Source organism: Ricinus communis, chromosome 2 (genome assembly GCF_019578655.1).
Source record: "Ricinus communis isolate WT05 ecotype wild-type chromosome 2, ASM1957865v1, whole genome shotgun sequence".
Lineage (NCBI taxonomy): Eukaryota > Viridiplantae > Streptophyta > Magnoliopsida > Malpighiales > Euphorbiaceae > Ricinus > Ricinus communis.
Window position 1 is genome coordinate 7,950,201 of NC_063257.1, and position 19,971 is coordinate 7,970,171.

Sequence of the window (19,971 nt, forward strand, 5' to 3'; positions counted from 1 at the left end):
CTATATTTATATATCAAATCGAGAAATGATTGACACATATTTATTAATTTTAAATAATAAAATATGTGTGAATCAACGTAAAAATGTAAAACACACTTACCGTTACTCTTCTATTACTTGATGCGCATATGTCAAATCTAAATAAATATTTTCATTATTATTATTAATTTATTCATCCTCATGCGAGTAAGGATAGCTCAATTTGGACTGTTGTGATATGTTGTACGCTCCCTACTTCATAGACTACATTTGGACCAAAAGAAACAAAGAAAAGAAATATTTACATTCATATCCCCTTTCATTCACTTGCTTTTGCTATGAAGTTAAACCAAGGGTTCTCTATGAATTCAATTAATATTTTATATTTTATATTTTGTCTTTGTCGGTCTATGTGCATATTTTCATGTTTGTAGCATTTGAATTCAAAGAATTGTATCTAGGGTCCATCTTCTTCAAAAGAAAAAGAAAAGGTTTAGATTCTCTAATGTTTGTGAAAACATCATGTTTTGCATAATCCCATAATTAAAGTCAAAATAAGCAATTGAAATTAATATATAACAAATTCTAATGTATAATTGACCATTTCGAAGATTTAACCAGATAAATTCTATTTTACATTTTGAAGCAGTTACAAAATATCTCGACTATTTATTTTGAAAAACATATTGAAATTATAATATATTTTATTTGTTTAAAATATGAAAATTTTCAAATTTGTAATTATTTTTAATAAGATATTTTGAAAGAATTTTAGTTACCATTAGTTTATTACACTCAAATTATTTTTTTAATGTATATATATGAAGAGTTAATTTAGTGTGTCGACGTAACTCTCAAGGATAGGAAAACACTACCTCAAGAGTTTCATAGCTACATATCGACGTTTACCATCTCATCCGCATGCTCTTGGACATATTATACTTAAATTAATAAAAAAAAATTATATTTAGTCTATAAAAATATTATATGTTAATAGACTAATAATTACTCTTAAATGTTATTTATCTGGCAATAAACTAGTTCACATGTTATTACAAATAAAAGGAGGATTCATGTCATGCTTATGCCAACACGAGAGGATCACATCCGTTTTGCGAACCTTTCAACTGAAGAAATCTTTTATACTTATCCCATTATTTGTCGGCCTTTCAATTCATATATGTTGTCGTCAGTAAATCTAATGATCAAACAGAAATGTTGTGATGGACATTAAGAATCTGAAACAACGCCCACCCGCCACAGAAATTTTATTATTAGATCTTTGTTACTCATCAGCACACATATACATTTGTTGCCTCTTGGGTTCCAACTGATTCTATCATCTCATATTAAAGCAGAACAAAAGCTAAAAAACAAAAGATTTTTAAATAACATCTCCCACTCAGATTTTAAACACTCATGATTGCGTGATTTTGGTATTTATCAGCAGCTGTTAGTATACAAGTGTGTGTTAATGAGTTATGGTTTCAATGTGGAGCAACTTGTTTTTTATTTCCCTGCAACATTTTCTAATACAATTCACTGAACGAAAGGCACCACTCATCAGTGCGTGCGGGCTGGGACTTAGATTCAGACAGATGCTAATAATTTCTCGATTATCAGACATATAACAGGATCTTCTTTCATTTGTGTGCAAGTTGCAGTGAGGGTTGAGTTCTTCCAAAGTTAATCATCTATTCTATAAAGAACGACATAAATTAAGTAAACTGAAACTAAACCGAAGTTAATCAAACTTCTCCAAAAAATAAAAATAAAAAGAAGAAAAATTTAATGATATAGTCTATAATCTCAATGATTTAGGGTCAAATCATATCTCTAAAAATCAAATATTATTATACTGTATGTTACCCTCGTGAGTATTCTCCTGTTGTCTTAAATAATTTACCCTTATACCTGACACGGAATTTCCTAGTATTTCCTGTGAAGTTAGAGATCTTTTGAAGGTTGTGGAGCTTTAGAGTGTTAATTTGACCAGTAGCAATATTAAGCATGAAGAATTCCGGAATGCCAAAATCAAACTAAATTTAAGTATGGGAATCAAAGGAAACCGGTCATTCGAGGTTATTCACCTTGGAACCAAGAATAGGAGAGACCCACCAGATAGCATTTAATAAATTCAGCAAATTCATCTTCTTTGAAATGGGATATGTTGGTCTGAGTCTTGAAGAATTCCTACCCTATGACCGTTCATATATGTGATTAAGGAAATTTATAAAGAATTTGCTCTTATACATCCGCTCCATACCAAAACCTACATTTTATTGACTTGCTCATTTTCTTTTTCAAATTGGGTTACTAAAAATTCTTCAAATTTTTATTAAATTAAAAATATAAAAATCTTGTCCATATGCCTAGGATATAAGAAGGTAAGCCCTAGACGGGCTCCAGAGACTTAATCCATCATTAGTGATGAAGATCATCCGGCACCCTAATGGATGAGGAAGTTTTTGGTGTCCCCAGTCATGAAAAATCTTTTCTGTAGCATGCAACTTGACACCCTACTGATATTTCCAACTGATATATCACTTTCACAATTGTCCTCCACATGAACTCCTGCACCTTTTACACCTCACAATTTTGCAAGAATATCCGTAGAGATGGGAAAGCTTTTAAGATCGTTTGAAAATGATGCCATTGTTCTTTTCAAGAGCTGGGCACTTAGAGCCCAAAATTAAATTAAAACTCTTAATTCAAGCCTTTCTCCGAATCCAACAGTCCAGGCCCTTGAACAAATTCATACTTTTCTCATAACATAAACAACAAATTGACTCATCACATAACAGAGATTGACTCCAAATTCTCACCATTCCCACGAAGGGTGTGGTCTGATCGGTTTGTCATGTGAGAATCAATATCAACTATGTTAATAATTCAGACTAAGTTGCATCTAAAAGGTTTTGAGAGTGTAAGGGGTAGCTATTTTCACTGTTATGTAGAAAATATATGTAGAGACTTCAGCTTTAAATTCTTTTTTCTAATTAGATAAATTATTACTTTTATACGAAGTATAAAAATATGGTTATTCTTTGTTTTATCGATTTCAAATCTATTTTAGCTTTTCAAATTTAATATAATAAAAAATATTTATCTAAATCTTATTTATAAAATATAATAAATAAAAAATTGATATGTATATATAAGTGTTTATATTTTCGTATTAGATAATTAATACATTTTCAACGTATAAAATTAATATATATATGTCAATCATCGATCAGTTTGATATATAGATAAAAATATATATCAAATTAGATAAATAATTTTATAATATAATATATAAGAACTGAGTCATTATATATCTATCGCATAATTGCAATAATAAAAAAATAAAAAAAAAAGAATAGAAAAATTAACAATAATCATATGTATTAATCTATTACCCCAATGCCAAAAAAAAAACACTTAAATAGTTCCTTGGAAGTTTGTCAAAAGTCTGTATCCAAACCAACAAACCAGGGTTCCGATGAGTACAAAGAATGATCCAAAGCACCCAAGTAGATGAGATGCATATGGTCAACCAATGAGGAGTCACTAAATTCAGCAATGCAGATTTTTCTTTTCTTACAAAACCTCAACCTTTGGATCATTGGATTTTTACATGTGATAGCTTAACGAAATGTCGTCCACATGAAATATAAGGCATCTATCACCTCAGAAAAATAATAATAACAATAAAATACAAGAATATCCACTCCTAAATAGTGGAGATAGAAAAGTTAGAGATCAGAATTTGAAAAGGAATAAATGTAAGAAAGGGAAAAAATGGATAAATAAAAATCTTGGAATAGACTCTTCTTAATATTATCCAGGGGACTCAAGGCCACATCTCCTTTCTCATCACAGATACTTTCTTTGGAAAGAAAAGAAAAGAAAAACGAGAGAAACATAAAGAAAGATGGCTATGAAGAATTGCTTTCAAGTGAGTACAGTGAGTAGTGCAAGAGCAGGTGTGATGCAATGTTTTCATGTAGACAAGATTTATTTGCCAACTTATTGTAAAGGGTTGAATATATCCAATTTATCATTATCTTCGTCAGCATCTTCATCTTCTCCTTTCTTTCCCCATTTGAGAAGCAGAAGCCAAAATTCTCGCATTGTCTGCAAAGCTCGTGAGGCTTTAGATGAAGGTATATATAAATTGCAGTATTGTATAGCTACTTAGCACTTCTTGATTACTATTTTGCCTTTCATTATACATCTACATGAATCTTTTTTTGTTGCTTCTACCTTTGGGGTTGAGTAATCAGTCTTGAAAACTTTGTTTATAAGTTCAAATATTTTAGGATCTTATAAATTTTAGTTTTGCTAATAAATAATGGTAACTCTATAAGTTATATAGGCTTCATATAAGAAAAGGGAAGACTGAGGTTCTGCTTTTCATATCATGTAATTAGTTACTTTTTAATTTTGTGGGTTCAGAAAAAAAGATTGTATTTTCTTTGAAGTCGTTAACTTGTTAAAGTTTTGATGTTTCGTCTGTCTATAAAAAAGAAAAATGGAATTGAAGAACATCCCATCTGAAACTGGAATCTAATCCAAATTTCCAACTGACACTTTGTGATGAAATCTCGCAAATATTTGAACCCGAAATATCATCAAGAAAGCCCATTTCTGAATTTGCTAATGTTCTTCCTTTTCTGGTTAATTTTGCTGTGAACTCCTTGTTAGGGGAAATATGTATCACAAATGCATTTGTGTATATGCTGCATGTGAAGTGATTTATGCAAAAATCTGCAGTTCAAGCAGTGACAGATTCAGGCTGGGAGAGTCTTGTAATTGCCAGCGAAAACCCTGTTCTGGTGGAGTTTTGGGCACCATGGTGCGGACCATGCCGAATGATAGCACCGGTAATAAATGAATTGGCAAAGGAATATGCCGGGAAGATTGCTTGCTTCAAGGTAAACACCGACGAATGCCCAAATATTGCCAACAAGTATGGAATAAGGAGCATACCAACAGTACTCTTCTTCAACAAAGGAGAGAAGAAAGAAAGCGTCATCGGAGCAGTGCCGAAGACTACTCTGTCCAGTACCATAGAGAAATACGTAGACGCCTGAAACCACAACTTCAAGATTGCAGCGACTATGACAATCAAATCACTTGCATGACACTCTTCAATCTTTCTTCTATCTTATGTAAATCTCACTTTTCAATCATTAAATTCACTTCTGCATATTTCAGACATGAATACTTGTCTACATCTTCAGTTCAGATATTATTTATGTAAAAAGAAAAAGAAAAAAACAACTGATATTCCGATTGGATAATGTTTCTATTCGAGATAATATATTGATATTTGTCATTTAAAAAAGAAAAAGAGAGTTTTTTGAGTTTTTTTTTTTTTTTTCCACAGAAATTATTAATCAAGAAAAGGTCTAATTGTTAGAACAGAATAAAGGTAGCTCTTGTTATGAGATTTGAAAAGCTGAAGGTACGGAGATAAAGTGGAAGGGTTTCTTTTTACAGAAGTACGGGAACGTGGGGGAAGATTTTTATTTTTACCCTCTTTTTTTTTTCTATAATTTTTTTTAACACTTTCTTTTCTCAAAAGGTTTTATTTATTCGATTTTCTTAACTACATTATAATATTTTTTATATCTTGTTATTTTTAAATAATTATTTTATTTTATTTTAATTATATTTTCATATATTTTAAACTACACTTGGTAATATTATAAATATATTTTTATATCATCAAAACACTAATTACTGTAAGAACATATAATATCATTTAATTTATAAATATTAAACATAAAAATATAAAATAAAAATAATAAATATACCTCATTTGATTGATTTCGCAATAATACAAATTAAGAATTATATCTATTTATTTTCATAATATATCTATTTGGTATCTTATAAATATACTTTTAGTATTCTTCTCTCAAAAAAAAAATTTAAAAAATTAAAGTAAATAAATTTTCAATATCTTTTAGATAAGTATTTTTAGTTTGACAAAATTCTGAAAAAATAAAAAAGATATAAAATAAGAACTAAATTTATAATAATATAAATTAAAAATAATTTTTTTTCAGTATATTTTAAACATATCATTAATATCTTTTTTAATGAAATTTTAAAAAATAAAAAATATATAAAATAAGAATTGAAATCATAATAATACAAATTAAAAATAATTTTTTTTGATATATTTTAGATATATTTTTATATCTTTTTCTAACAAAATTCTAAAAGAATTATAATAATACAAATTAAAATAAATAAACTTTTGGTATTTTTTAAGTATATTTTTATTTTATTTTATGAAATTCTAAAAAACTAAAAAAAATTAAAAAAATTGAAGTCACAAACAAATTAAAAATAATCTTTCATATAATTTTTAGGTAAATATTTTTTAGTATATTTTCAATATTTTATATTCTAAAAACTGTATAAATAAAAATTCCAAAAAAACCATATAAATTTAAAAAGGAAAAGGTGACCGTAAAAATAAATATTTTTTTTAGAAAAAGAGTGCACTGCAAATTTCTTCAAGACGAATTCGAAAAGCGCCCAATATTTGTATTTTTTAATCAAAAGAGGCCCAATTCTTTTTCTTTTCAAGCGAAAACAGAATTTCATCAAAGCCCTCCACAATAACCTTTTTCCTATGAATTTGAAAGTGGAATGGGCTTGGGAAATAGATCCCATTAAGATCCGACCTGATTTAACACAAAATTTGGATGTGGGTTAATTAATAATTAGTATTTTAAAAAATTATTACTATTAGAGGGGCTTGACCAGAAAATTAAGCCCGACAAGGCTGAGCCAGAGCTGAATCCAAGCATAAACAGGTCAGCCCCACAAGATTATATTCCAGTCAACTTTAGAAGAAAAATATAACCACAGCTCATCTTGATTAGACCATGTTCTTCATCTGATTTTGCATCCCCTCTGACCAATGATAAGACCAGGTCACTCGCTAAAAAAATAATAATAATTATCTTGGAATAATTACACGACAATTACATTATTATTAATTACAAGCCGGCACGACCTGGCAAAAAGACTGGAACTAGGAACTACCTGCGGACTTGCTGACAAGTAAACCAGGCAGCGCAGAAGGAAATAAGAGTGCGACATTGGAAAACTGAAGATCATTCTAAAAGATATAGCAGTAAACATAACACTCTAGCCACTGCTTAATGGAATTATTCTACAGCGATGCTGCTATCAGGCACATCATGAATATACACACCCAGATAGAGAGGAGAGAGAGATACATACGCTATTTTATATGACCTGGAAAATAAGCAGGAACTACACAGAGAAAGAGCTTTCAACCAGATAACCATTCCTCCCTGAATCCATTTCCTAGACTGTTAAAAGTTGGAAAAGATGCTGTATTGAATCATAAATTAGGAAAAACAATTAGAAGAAAATGAAGCAACTCAAAGAGGATTTAACATTTCATTGATAAAACACTATGCTATATGTTTTACTTTTTCTCTGAAATTAGTACAAGGTGGCAGGTCAGCCCTGATAACTAGTCCGTCGTGCGATGCCAGGGCTATAGGAAATTCTGCCCACGCTCATGCTGCACAAGCAGCTACAATCAAAGTACTGAAACATCAGTATCATTGATGGAGCCTTCAAGGGGATGGTTTCCAATCAAACGGAAGATTATTAAATCCATTAACAGCTCCTAGCCCACTAAGCAGTTGATTTCCCAAATCCTGCTGTTGATGATTCATGCTTGGTTCTCGAACCATCGATTGCATCCCCACCCGGCCATTCAACATGGAATTATTTCCCATTGTAGCTCTAATTCCATTAATCATGGCAGATTGCCCGAGCCCGCCACCCATGGGGCCAAATCCACCGCCACCAATTCCAGAATTAGTAACTGTCCCATTCCCCACCAGGCCATTTCCTCCATTGACAACCCCATTGTTACTTGTTGACAAGATTCCATTAACATTCTTCATATCATTGCCCAAAGGGCCAACCCCAGCCATACCACCTGTGCCATTAAGTTGGTTGGACATCATCATTTCATGTATGATTTTCTGAACAGAGCTTTGAGAATCACTATGGTCAGCATCACTAGAAAGAGCTGGCTGTTGCAATGGATTATTTGCCGGTGAATTTGTAGAACTAATATGATTTGCAGCTGTTAAGGCACTATGAGATGTTTGTGTAGGATTGTTGGATGAGGAAGGCGTCGGCGATTGGAAAGGAGAAGGATTAGGTTGTGCCTGCGGAATTGTGCTAGAGGACCCAGGAGATGGAACCTGAACAGAATTTCCTCCATATGGGCTGCTTGCATTATTCAGAGAACTTTGTTGTCTTGAATTCATAGAATTCTGGTGGAGAAGCCCAACAATAGCACTGGCAGAGGTAGATGCAGATGCTGTAGTGATGGAGTTATTTACACTAGACACACCATTGCTAGCAGCAATTTGCATACCACCAGCCTGGATGGAGCTTTGATCACTGTTTGAGTTCTGGGGCATTGTTTGCTGCTGCTGCTGCAGTTGTTCCTCAGGCTGTTGAGATTGACTATGAAGCCCAGATGAGGCACTTGTCCTCCTAGGGAACTTTGCCAAACTCTCTGAGAACAAACAATTAAATGAGATCAAGGGTCCCTTATATGAAACATTATATGCTCATACGAAAACAAATAATCTAAAGCACAGATGAGAAAACTAAAAAAGGCGGAGAAGAAGCATATACTACAGGGCAAATCAGTAAAGAGATCAAAGAAATAAAGAACAGACAGCAGACACATAAGAAAATTCACCTCCTAGAAAGCACACTGCATTGCAAGCACATACGTTCCCAAGGTGTCCAGTATTGCAATTTAATAAATTACAATTCATTGTCCTAAAGGGTCAAAAAAGTTGATGCAAACAGGTATACAACTACGTTAATAGTTGAAGGGCAACGACCCTGCCTTTTTTCTGTGCCATCTTTACTCTAGGCCCTTCTGAAATAGAAAAGCAGATGGAACTATCGGTACATTTTAGTTCACCTATGATACCCCTAACAACTTCATCTATGGTTCACCTAAACATTACATATGACAAAGAATCACAAAACAAGTCATACGACATGAGAAGCACAAAATCATACAATCAGATAATGATAATACACTAGAACAAATTCATCACCCAGATATCACCATAGGTCTGGTTGAAGTAGACATAAGTTCTGAGGATTCTATTACTACTAACAGGTCATCAACTTTGGAACAAAATAAGGTCTACACCTGAAAAGAAACAAATCCTCCAAATGATGAACAAGAAGAAAGCTACTGATAAAGAGGTAACCTGAAATATGAATATGCTAATACTGTTCATTGCATTTTAAAATACATATAGTTTGTTAGTTTTAACCATCTAGGAAGTTAAACAACCTTATTCTATAAGCAAATGGACATCAATAATGGAACACCCATATGATAACATACCCCAATAGACTCTTACATATTGCATTGAAAAAATACTACAAGTACATAAATTTTCAGAATCAATGCCCTGATTATGCCAAGAGAATTGTCAAAGATTGAAGAACAGATAAGAACTACAAGAAACAGTAATCAAACTTACCCATAGGTCCAGTCCTTGTTTCTCGGCTGTAATCTATCAAGTCTTTCATACTATTTACCACTTCAGATATCTGCAACAATATTGAACAGATTGTCAAGAAAAGTGCAGTAATCACTCAAGACTGGAGAAAACCAGCAGTATAAGTTTGGTAACAGAATCCTATGACAAAGTTTCCATCATTTGATTGCCCTTTTCAAGGCCATTTCCTTAATAATATTATAAATGCACAGGCAAACTAAAACATTGAAACTGTTTATAATCCATGATATAGCATGTAGATGCACTAAAAACTGCATTATCAAAACCATGACTGATTTACAGCCATGATTGTTATCAAAAGAAATTTCAACAATTATTGACAAATCATCTCAAGGCTCAGAGCAACAAGCCAGTAATTGAGACAGAAACTCACAAGCATGATTAAAATCCCGACAGAAAAAGTATCTTAAATTTGAGGGATAAACCAAATAGATAAAAGAATTTAAAAATACACATATTAGAGGATAAAGGGCTAGGCTGTAGAATGTGCAAATGAGAGAGAAAAGGAGTATCTATTTCTAAGAGGAAAGTAAAGAATCACAAACAAGTACAGTGTGGTCTCGTAACTGCTGGGTTTTATGAAAATAAATAAGGGCAGTTCCTCACAATTCTCTGCAACGCTCATTTTAGAGGAATATTTTATTTTCCATAGAAACAGCAAAAAGCAGTATAGGAGAAAACATCGAGATTAAATCCAACAATACAATGGAAATTTAAAATTACAATGCAGATATGTTAGGGGGGAAAAATATACAGTAACTCAAACCAGGAGGCTCCTCTCCTAGTTAAAAATTCTTACGACTCCCCAAGTGCAAACTCATCCAGGAGGCCACTTCCCTAATCTAAAATTCTTACGATGCCAAAGTGCAAACTCACCCAGTCACTACCACTACTTGTAACCTTGATGATCATCCTAAAAGTCATAGATCCACAATGAGTAAAAGATGTTTCGTAAAGTCACCTGCAGACACCTCACGTATCTCTTTGTATATCCTAAATCATTCACCAATGGCACTTCTAAGGCTTTTGCCAGTTGCCGAGCTGATGCAACAAACCTACAAAGATATAGCACACCAATAATCAATAGAAGCAGCCAGACACAATACATTGTCAAAAACATCAAATCAACTGCTGCACTTGTATGTCAACAGTTTGTAAATGAAATATACACAGGATCTATAAAAGCATACATGTGTGCAGATGCACCACAATAAGTTAAACATACCTATTAACATAATGAACAATGGAAATGAGCAAGCATCAGAATAAAGAAACAAAGAACATGCTCTGTTGATTTAACAATTCAGGACATCAAGGAACCAACAAGCTCTCAATTTTTTATGCAAGGAAAAGAAATTTAACAATCAAAGCACAACCAAATGGGCGCATTGTTTCAGAAAAATGTGCCTATAAATAACTTACAGATTACAATTATTTTGCAACTCTGGGACAGACACATTGGAAGATGCATTTTGAGTAGCTGCCTGGTATTTTTGAGCTGCAGCACCAAGCTGACTGACCTGCAAAAAGAGAAAAACGATATAAGATAGAACAATTGCAATGACACCTGATATATGACATAAAAAGTGAAATCTCAGATATGTAATACTGCTTGATCACCAAGAGGACTCAAAACGTGATATTCTAGGTAATCAAACTAACACCAAATCCCATAGAAAACTTCGGCTATATTCACTTCCAAATTAGATGCTACAGAAATGTTCTAATAGCTATTCTTTCACATTCATTGGGTTTGGGGAGAGAGCGCATTTTGGAAGAATAAAATAAGAACCTTTGGCACTGAGAGAGGGAGAGAATCCAGACTGACGAGAAGACATGAGCACTACAACTACCTAAAATGCAGTATGAACCAGTCATGTCACATCACTCACAATCAAAATCTCATTAACACAAAATACATTCAAAATGTATGCCATAATTTATTGCATCTTTTCAGACAGTCGCAAGGAATGCAACCAAACACAGGGGATTATTAATATTCATGATTTATTAGTGAAAATTCCAGTAGTCTGATAATAGTACTCTGCACGAAATTCAGGACAAGGGATCTAAATTCTAAACATATTTTATCATCATTAGTTTCAACATAAGCTCAATTCAAAACTAATACAAACAAGTTAATTCAACCAACTGACTTGCAGATACTAAAGACTCCATTCAGACGAAATACATACGCATATTTTGTTTAAGAATTACTGGAGTCTCCAAGGCTGTGAAAGAGTTCAAACTCCATTCAGATCCCAGTTGTCCCCAAAAGAAAATAAAACTAGTATTGATAATCAATTTTAGTTTGCAGCTAACCTGTGGGATTAACAATCTTCTGGGGATAAGCTCTTCATGCCGCCTAGCACAAAACTCCCATGAGCATATCTGCCCAAAAGAATGAAAGAGCAGAGATGGAACGAATTTGGTTATCAATGCCTCAACAATTCACAAATTATTGAAAGTTAAAAGGAATCACATGCAACCTTCAAGTCTGGAGAAAAGACTATCCGCAGCTGACCATCACGGACAACACGAAGTTGCTCAAAAACACTTTCCTGTATTGCTTTTGCATAGTCCAGTACAATTTGACCGGAAGAGTTCTGATATTCACGGGGCATATCAACATAAAGAAGCTCTTCCAAGGTACCACTTTCATATTTGATTTTGAAAAGCCTAGGAAGAACCTCAACAGTCGCCTCTGAAGCACAGGTAGATCAGAATAAGATAACAGTACTATAGAGGGATATAGTACTTAAAACTATGTGTAGTCTCATCCATGAATTGCAACAAGAAGCAGAAAAAGGTAAAGCAACATACCAAAGCCACGGCCTGGCTTGCGATTGCAGATTTCACAGTGCCATACATCCTGCAAAAGTTGCAAGTAAGATGTCTGTTATGACTTACAATATTAATTGGCTCCAGCAAAAATAAGTGCATTGATTTTTCTTTTTTTTAAAAAAAAAAAGATAAATGAGAATTCTGACTTTATTGTTATTCTATTCCACAGAAAGCATTCATACAAAAAATTAGGAAGGCAGTATAAACATGCAAAGATCCTTGACACAAGTGACTTTATTGTCTAGTTATGACTCATATAGCAACTTCGAAAGCGCTCAAGGTGTGTCAAAAATTGTTTAGCGTTGTTAGGTTTTCTTGAGCATCAGACCTGAGGGAAAACACCAGTTGTTTGTCTGCCACTTCCATACATTGAAACACACCACTTTTTTTTTGCATGAGGAGCAAAGTACTCCGCCACAAATTTCCTCCAGAATTCAATATTGTTGTCCTACATGACAATAAGGCATGATTACAAACCAAAAAAAATCAAAAACATATACTCGGAATAGAACCTGCAGAACCAGGATATCTTACTTCAGGTCTGTGCTGTTGCTGATACATGTAATGTGTAAGACGACGAGCACACATCCCAGGTTCATATGCTGGTTTCACTGGAGGCCTCAGAGGCAAATTCTGCTGTTGAAATTGCTGTGATAACTGAGGACGTTGCGATGGTATTGATTTCAAAATTTGATGTTGCTGATGTTGCATCTGAATTATTCTCTGTTGATGTAAAAGATTGATTTGTGCAGCAGCAGCCTGAGAAGACTGCCTTGACATGTGCAGGAACTGCTGCTGCTGTTGTTGTTGTTGTTGCTGCTGCTGCTGTTGTTGCTGCTGTTGATGCAGAAACAATGACTGATCTGAATGTTGGGGTTCCAGTTTTACCGGTGGTAAACTTCTCATAGTAATTTGTTGTGGCTCCAATTTGACTGGACCGAGATTTCTCAATGGCTGCAGCTGTTGCGCTTGCTGTTGCTGTGCTCCATGTTGGTCGGTTGTCACCTGAGGTTCCAACTTGACAGGTCCAACCCCACCTAATCCTCCTCGAATTGCCTGAAATTGGTGTTGCTGCTGCACCTGCTGGGTATTATGAGGGCCAGAGAACTGTTGCATTGCTTGCTGACCGTGCTGGAAGCTTTGAGCTTCAAGTTGTTGGGACTGCTGATCTGGCAACAACTGGTTGCCAGAAGGGTTTGAAAATTGCTGTCCCTGAACTTGACCAGATGGACCAGGACTAACCATATTTGATGGTACAAATGACGATGAAGGAGCATTGAAACCCATTCCACTACCAACACCTGAAAGTGGATCTGTCTCAGCCCCACTGTCAACAGTTCCACGCTGGCTGCTCCCAGGACCAGAAAGCCCTGGGTTTGGACCACCATTTCCAAAAGACTGATTGAGGAAGGAGGATACATTGGGTACATTTCCAAGCATATTCATATTATTGAACTGAGTGCGCGGAGACACTAGTGAAGGAAATGCAGTTTGAGAAGAAAGAGCACCTCCTTGAGCTCCTAGCATCCCTGAATTCGATCTCAAAAGTGAAGGAGAAACAGACTGGGCACCACCAATCGGTGTAGGCGGCCCCGAGGGTACCATTTTATCAAGAATCACAATCTAAAAACACTCTTTGAAATATTACAACTATCTAAAACACCATGAATTTAATAAACCTAAAATTACATCAACAATCAGAATAAAGCCCGCGAACAGCTGAACCTACTAAGCATTCAACTCCACATCTGCAGACTTCAAATTCCTTATTGTGCACCAATCGAAATGAGTAGGTTTTATGCCTGAGCAGATGGTATTGCTTTTTACCAAACACAAGCAGCAGAAGAAAGTAAACAAAAGCAAAGGAACATGCTTTGGTTCTGAACATCCTAGAGTCATTAAATCCTCACAAGACCAGCAATCTTGTATTGCCCCTCGCATAAATCTCTGTATTACAGAAGCACTTTTAGATCCAGTTCAATAAACAATACCTCCAAATACAGTAGAACAATAAAGAAATCAAATTCCCACTGCCAAATACAGCTTTTAAGAACCCACATGATACTGACCATAAATTAGCTCAATCAAACTCCTAAGAACAAACCCATGACGCCAAAAAATTTATATAAAAAAAAACCCCAAAAAGTTCAATCAAAATTAAACAAAACCCATACAAGAAAACACTTCTTCTTTTTTTATCTACACCAAATACGCAAGTCTAAACAGCGAACCCAAAACATTAAACTTCAAAATGACTGCAAAGACAAAAAAACTTTCTGTAATGAAGCAAAATAGTTAGTCCAGGAAAATGCTTAAAAACTGACCATTAAAATCAGCTCGATCGAGCCTTAATAAACTAAATCAAAGATCCAAAGCTAAAGCTAAAGTCTTTGCTCAAAAAAGAAAAACACAGAAACTAACAAATATAGAATAAAACTTACCCGCAGTGTAAATTAACTGTAGTCGGAGAGAGAACAGTGAAGCAAGCAGCAAAGATTTATTTTTTCTCTCTAATCAAAAGCAAAAAAAGAAAATCTCTATAATCATCAAAAGAAAAAACAAAACCCACATAAACGGAAGTCTCCTTTTATTGAATAGAGAAGAAGAAGAGGAAGAAGTTTTATTTAACGTCCAAAAGGGTCTCTCCTAAACTAACTCTAGGGTTTTGCTTGCTCAGTATTATCAAAAATCTAACCTTTTTTAAGTTTTGGCTTCTTTTTTGGGGGGTTTATAATTTCTTTTCTTTTTTTTTTTTTTTTTTGAGGGGGGCCTTTCTCTCTCTATCAGTAGTATGAGTTGTTTTGCTTTGCCCTGTTTTTCTCTGCTGCGGTAGTACCCAGAGAGAGAATGTTTAGAGAGAGAAAGAGAGTGTTTGTGTCCTTGCGGACGTCAAAATTGTATTCGATTCAATTGAATTTTTCTTTCTTCTTCATTTCATTCTCTTTTCTTTTTTTTCCCTTTCTCTCTCTAAAAATATATATACACACATAACATGAAGTCAAATGCTATTCTTTCTCTTTTCTTTTCCTCCTCTCCTTCTTCTTCTATGCGATGATATGTATGCATCACATCCATCCAATTTGTCACGATCATCATCATATATACATAGATGGCATGATTATAAACAACTGTCCTATATCCTATAATATAATATATATATATATATTTATATATATATATATACACTATTAGGTAGCTTATGTATGTAGGTTCTTGAGCTAATAAAAGTGGCATTGGGTTGGTTGTTATTTACTGAATTGTCCTCTTGGGTTTGATGTTGGAGGGTTTTATGTGTGCTTGCTTACACTCTATTATGGTACCTTAAACTATACATAGATAGCAAGATAATAAAAAGAGAAAAGAAGGTAACATCTATAATAATGTTTAGCTATTAAAATATTTTAGAAAAAATAAGAAGAATACATTATTTACATTCTAATTTGAAGGATAAAAAATTCAATTGATGGAAAGATACAATTAATTATTGTTTTTTTCTTTTGTGATTTTAACAAAAAATTAAAATCTAATTAATTTTTTTCCTTTAATAATTATTTGTCATATAATTAAAATAAGAGAGTGGATAATTCAACTCCTTTTCTTTCTTTTTGAAATACATTTTCCTTCTCCCTCCTTTTCATTACCTTGGCAGTGTTAAAATTGTGCCATATAGAATTTGTCTAGCTCCATTTCCCACCATCTTAATGAAATTAGTTTAATAAACTTTCACTTAAACTTCTAAGACTCGAATATTTTTTTATTGTAGTAATACTTTTTTAAAATTATATTTAATGTTCCTTTATGACTTTCTCGATCAGTATCTTGGATAAGAAGTCGGGCTCCGAAATATTATAATTTATATAAAATTAATTTATTAATTAATAAATTATAATAAATATTTAAATAATATTTATTTAAGTGTTATGTATCAAAAATAAATTTACATATTAAATTTTTTTATGAATCAAAAATTTATAATAAATTTGGATCCATCCAATTTCTATCTTTTTCCCATGAGATAATTTATAATATTATATAAATCATATACCTTATTAATTATTTATTGGTAATTATAATCTATTTCTGTATTGGAGTTCGACCATTATAATTTTGAAGAAAAATAATAATAATAATAATAATAATAATAGGACATGGTGAGAGACATTGGGTCAATAATGTGCCCAAAGATACGAGCAAAATTGCAATAGTGAAAAAGCATTTTAAATTGCATTGGATCAATAAATAAAATAAAAACACTTTTTTGTTCGTTTGAGGGTCTCAATCATGGCCGTTGAAGGGTCCTAGACCCACTTTTAACTATTTTTAACCCTCTTTCGCCTCCGGACAATCAAATTTTCAAGGTGGCGTTGTACATAAGGTACCGTCACTGCTTGGAAATCTTTTCTCGTCTCCTTCTTGTTTCTTTTTTCTCTCGTTAGCATGCCATTCTTCTTTTTTTATTTATTTATTTTTTTGCAAATTAATACTCTACTTTAACATTTTTCTACTTTAATAAAATACTTTGTAGCTTGACCAGTTTCAACTTCAAGTATTTGTTTTTTAAACAAAATATTTATCTTTTTCTTTTAGATAAATAGATTTGTGCGGTACATATTGTTGATATTTAGGGATTTGTATCTCTCTAACATTGTTAAGTTATTAATTTTTGAAGAGTATTTCTCCCACATTGCTAAGTTAACAATGTTGAGGTACCTTTCAAGCCTATATAATAGAGGCATCACCTTGATATTCTATCATCCTAAAAAATAAGAGAAAAATATTAAAGAGTTAAGCAATTATTTTTCTCCCATTATAAAGAGAGAATTTTAATGTTTTATCCTTTATAAATAGAGAGTTTGTAACTCCTATTATTCTCTTATAGTAAAATTCTTTTATCCTTGCCCGTAGTTTTTACCATAATTTGTTTAGGGGTTTTCCACGTAAATCTGTGTGTTCTATTGTGTATTTTGTCTTACTTTATCTTTATTTTCTCAAATTATTAGCTGTGATTTTGCTCTATCAGGTTCATATTTTTCTACAATTGGTATCAAAGCTTGGTTGGTAAGAAATTCCTTAAAATTTTGTGATTGTAGCTCAGTCTGATCTTTCACATCAGAAGAGGATTTTTTTGAGGTTTCTTTGGTGCAAAAGAGCTTGTGTGGAGTAGTAAGAATACTTACAATTTAGGGAAGGTTCTGTCTAAGGAGATTGATATTTAAGAGATCCGCTTGTGACCCTCCAGTCTTTCCTGGGAACTTACCTAGTGAGTTGTGTTCATTACTGCGGTTCATTTTACAAGCTAAAAGGCACCATTTGTGATAAAAGCAATGGCGGTAAAATTTGAGATTGAAAAGTTCAACGGGAGTAATTTCTCACTGTGGAAATTAAAGATAAAGGTTGTATTGAGAAAAGACAATTGTCTTGCGGCTATCAGTGAACGACCGACAACACTCACAGATGATAATAAGTGGAACGAGATGGATGGGAATGCTATTGCAAACCTTCATCTGGCACTTGCAGATTGGATATTGTCCAATATAGAAGAAAAGAAAACGGCAAAGGAGATTTGGGACCACCTCACTAGACTGTATGAAGCCAAGTCATTACACAACAAAAATTTTCTTAAGAGGAAACTTTACACATTAAGAATGTCAGAATCTACTTCAGTGACAGAGCACCTTAATGTCTTGAATACTCTATTTTCTCAACTCACATCTTTGGGCTATAAAATAGAGTCACAAGAACGTGTAGAACTTCTACTCCAAAGTCTACCTGATTCGTATGATCAACTCATCATCAGTTTGACAAATAATGTTGTTACCGAAATTCTAGTCTTTGATGATATAGCAGCCGCTATTCTTGAAGAAGAAAATCGGCGAAGGAAAAAGGAAGAAAAGCGGTGAGTTCACAACAGGGTGGAAGCCTTGATGGTGATGAGAGTGAGATCAGGCGTGGTCCAAATGGGAGTCACAATCATGGTAGATCAAAATCAAAAAGTAAGAAGAATTATAAATGCTACCATTGTGGTAAGAAAGGTCACCTGAAGAGGGATTGTTGAAGTCTAAAGAATTCCAATCCTTAAGGAAATGTGGCAGGCCCCAACAAAGATCATATTGAAGAACTAAAGGCAAAGTTGGCTAGAGAATTTGAAATGAAGGACTTGGGACCAGCAAACAAGATTCTAGGGATGCAAATTTACCGAGACAGAAATAATAGGAAGATTTGGTTTTCTCAGAAAAATTATTTGAAGAAGGTCTTGCGACGCTTCAATATGCAAGATTGTAAGTCAATTTCTACCCCACTTCCTGTTAGTTTCAAATTATCCTTCAGTATGAGTCCTAGCAGTGAAGAAGGAAGGATGGAAATGTCTCGAGTACTGTATGCATCAGTAGTGGGGAGTTTAATGTTCGCGATGATTTGTACACGACCAGACATTGCACATGCAGTGGGAGTAGTAAGTCGGTACATGGCGAATCCTAGCAGAGAGCATTGGAATGCTATAAAGAGGATCCTAAGATATGTTAAGGGAACCTCAGATGTTGCATTGTGTTATGGAGGATCAGACTTTATTATCAGAGGATATGTTGACTCAGATTATGCAGGTGATCTTGATAAAAGCAAATCTACTATAGGGTATGTGTTCACACTTACTGGTGGAGCTGTGAGCTGGGTATCAAAATTGCAGTCAGTTGTGGCGACATCAACAACAGAAGTAGAATATGTAGTAGCTACACAAGCTAGTAAGGAAGCAGTATGGTTGAAAATGATGATGGAGGAACTCGGGCACGAATAAGAGCATATTCCTCTGTTCTGTGACAATCAGAGTGCCTTGCATCTCACAAGGAATCCAGCTTTTCATTCAAAGTCAAAGCACATACGAGTCCAGTATCACTTCGTTCATGAAAAAGTGGAAGAGAGCACTGTGGATATGCAAAAAATTCATACTAAAGACAACCTAGCAGATTTTTTTGACGGCGTTAACACCGATAAATTTATTTGGTGTCAATTCTCTAGTGGCCTCGATAAAAGTATAAGCGGCATGGAAAGGCAAGGAAGAAGAAGCGGTGTGAAGATCCGACCGATCCTCAATCAAATCTTCAAGTGGGAGATTGTTGATATTTAGGGATTTGTATCTCTCCCACATTGTTAAGTTATTAATTTTTGAGGGATATTTCTCCCACATTGCTAAGTTAACAATGTTGAGGTACCTTCCAAGCCTATATAATAGAGGTCTCACCTTGTTATTCTATCATCCCAAAAAATAAGAGAAAAATATTAGAGAGTTAAGCAATTATTTTTCTCCTATTATAAAGAGAGAGTTTTAATGTTTTCTCCTTTATAAATAGAGAGTTTGTAACTCCTATTATTTTCTTATAGTAAAATTCTTCTATTCTTGCCCGTGATTTTTACCCTAATTTGTTTAGGGGTTTTCCACGTAAATCTATGTGTTCTATTATGTATTTTATCTTAATTTATCTTTATTTTCTCAAATTATTAGCTGTGATTTTGCTCTATCAGGTTTATATTTTTCTACACA

General features: G+C 33.6%; 2 protein-coding genes across 2 annotated transcripts; one reads left to right on the top strand and one right to left on the bottom strand.

The window, feature by feature from the left end:
- The first annotated feature begins 3,696 nt into the window (after window positions 1-3,696).
- On the top strand, window positions 3,697-5,184 carry LOC8270413 (thioredoxin M-type, chloroplastic). The gene is made up of 2 exons (XM_002520199.4): window positions 3,697-4,127; window positions 4,738-5,184. The coding sequence occupies exons 1-2, from the start codon at window positions 3,896-3,898 to the stop codon at window positions 5,055-5,057; spliced, it is 552 nt and encodes a 183-aa protein (XP_002520245.2). The 5' UTR covers window positions 3,697-3,895; the 3' UTR covers window positions 5,058-5,184.
- Window positions 5,185-7,385: 2,201 nt separating this feature from the next.
- LOC8277778 (transcriptional corepressor SEUSS) lies at window positions 7,386-15,423 on the bottom strand. The gene is made up of 10 exons (XM_015719899.3): window positions 14,879-15,423; window positions 12,972-14,384; window positions 12,766-12,885; window positions 12,417-12,465; window positions 12,083-12,297; window positions 11,916-11,984; window positions 11,016-11,113; window positions 10,555-10,648; window positions 9,555-9,624; window positions 7,386-8,557 (listed from the first exon to the last, which is right to left on the bottom strand). Exons 2-10 carry the CDS (start codon window positions 14,040-14,042, stop codon window positions 7,596-7,598), a joined length of 2,748 nt encoding a protein of 915 aa, XP_015575385.1. The 5' UTR covers window positions 14,043-14,384; window positions 14,879-15,423; the 3' UTR covers window positions 7,386-7,595.
- Window positions 15,424-19,971: the final 4,548 nt, after the last annotated feature.

Bases quoted from the DNA above. Each gene is read 5' to 3' on its own strand.
- LOC8270413 (XM_002520199.4), top strand. From the start codon at position 3,896: ATGGCTATGAAGAATTGCTTTCAAGTGAGTACAGTGAGTAGTGCAAGA. The intron at 4,128-4,737 runs GTATATATAAAT...AAAAATCTGCAG, and splicing joins TCGTGAGGCTTTAGATGAAG to TTCAAGCAGTGACAGATTCA.
- LOC8277778 (XM_015719899.3), bottom strand. From the start codon at position 14,042: ATGGTACCCTCGGGGCCGCCTACACCGATTGGTGGTGCCCAGTCTGTT. The intron at 12,298-12,416 runs GTATGTTGCTTT...CCTGTGCTTCAG, and splicing joins CAAGCCAGGCCGTGGCTTTG to AGGCGACTGTTGAGGTTCTT. The intron at 11,985-12,082 runs GTTGCATGTGAT...TCTTTTGGGCAG, and splicing joins TCTTTTCTCCAGACTTGAAG to ATATGCTCATGGGAGTTTTG.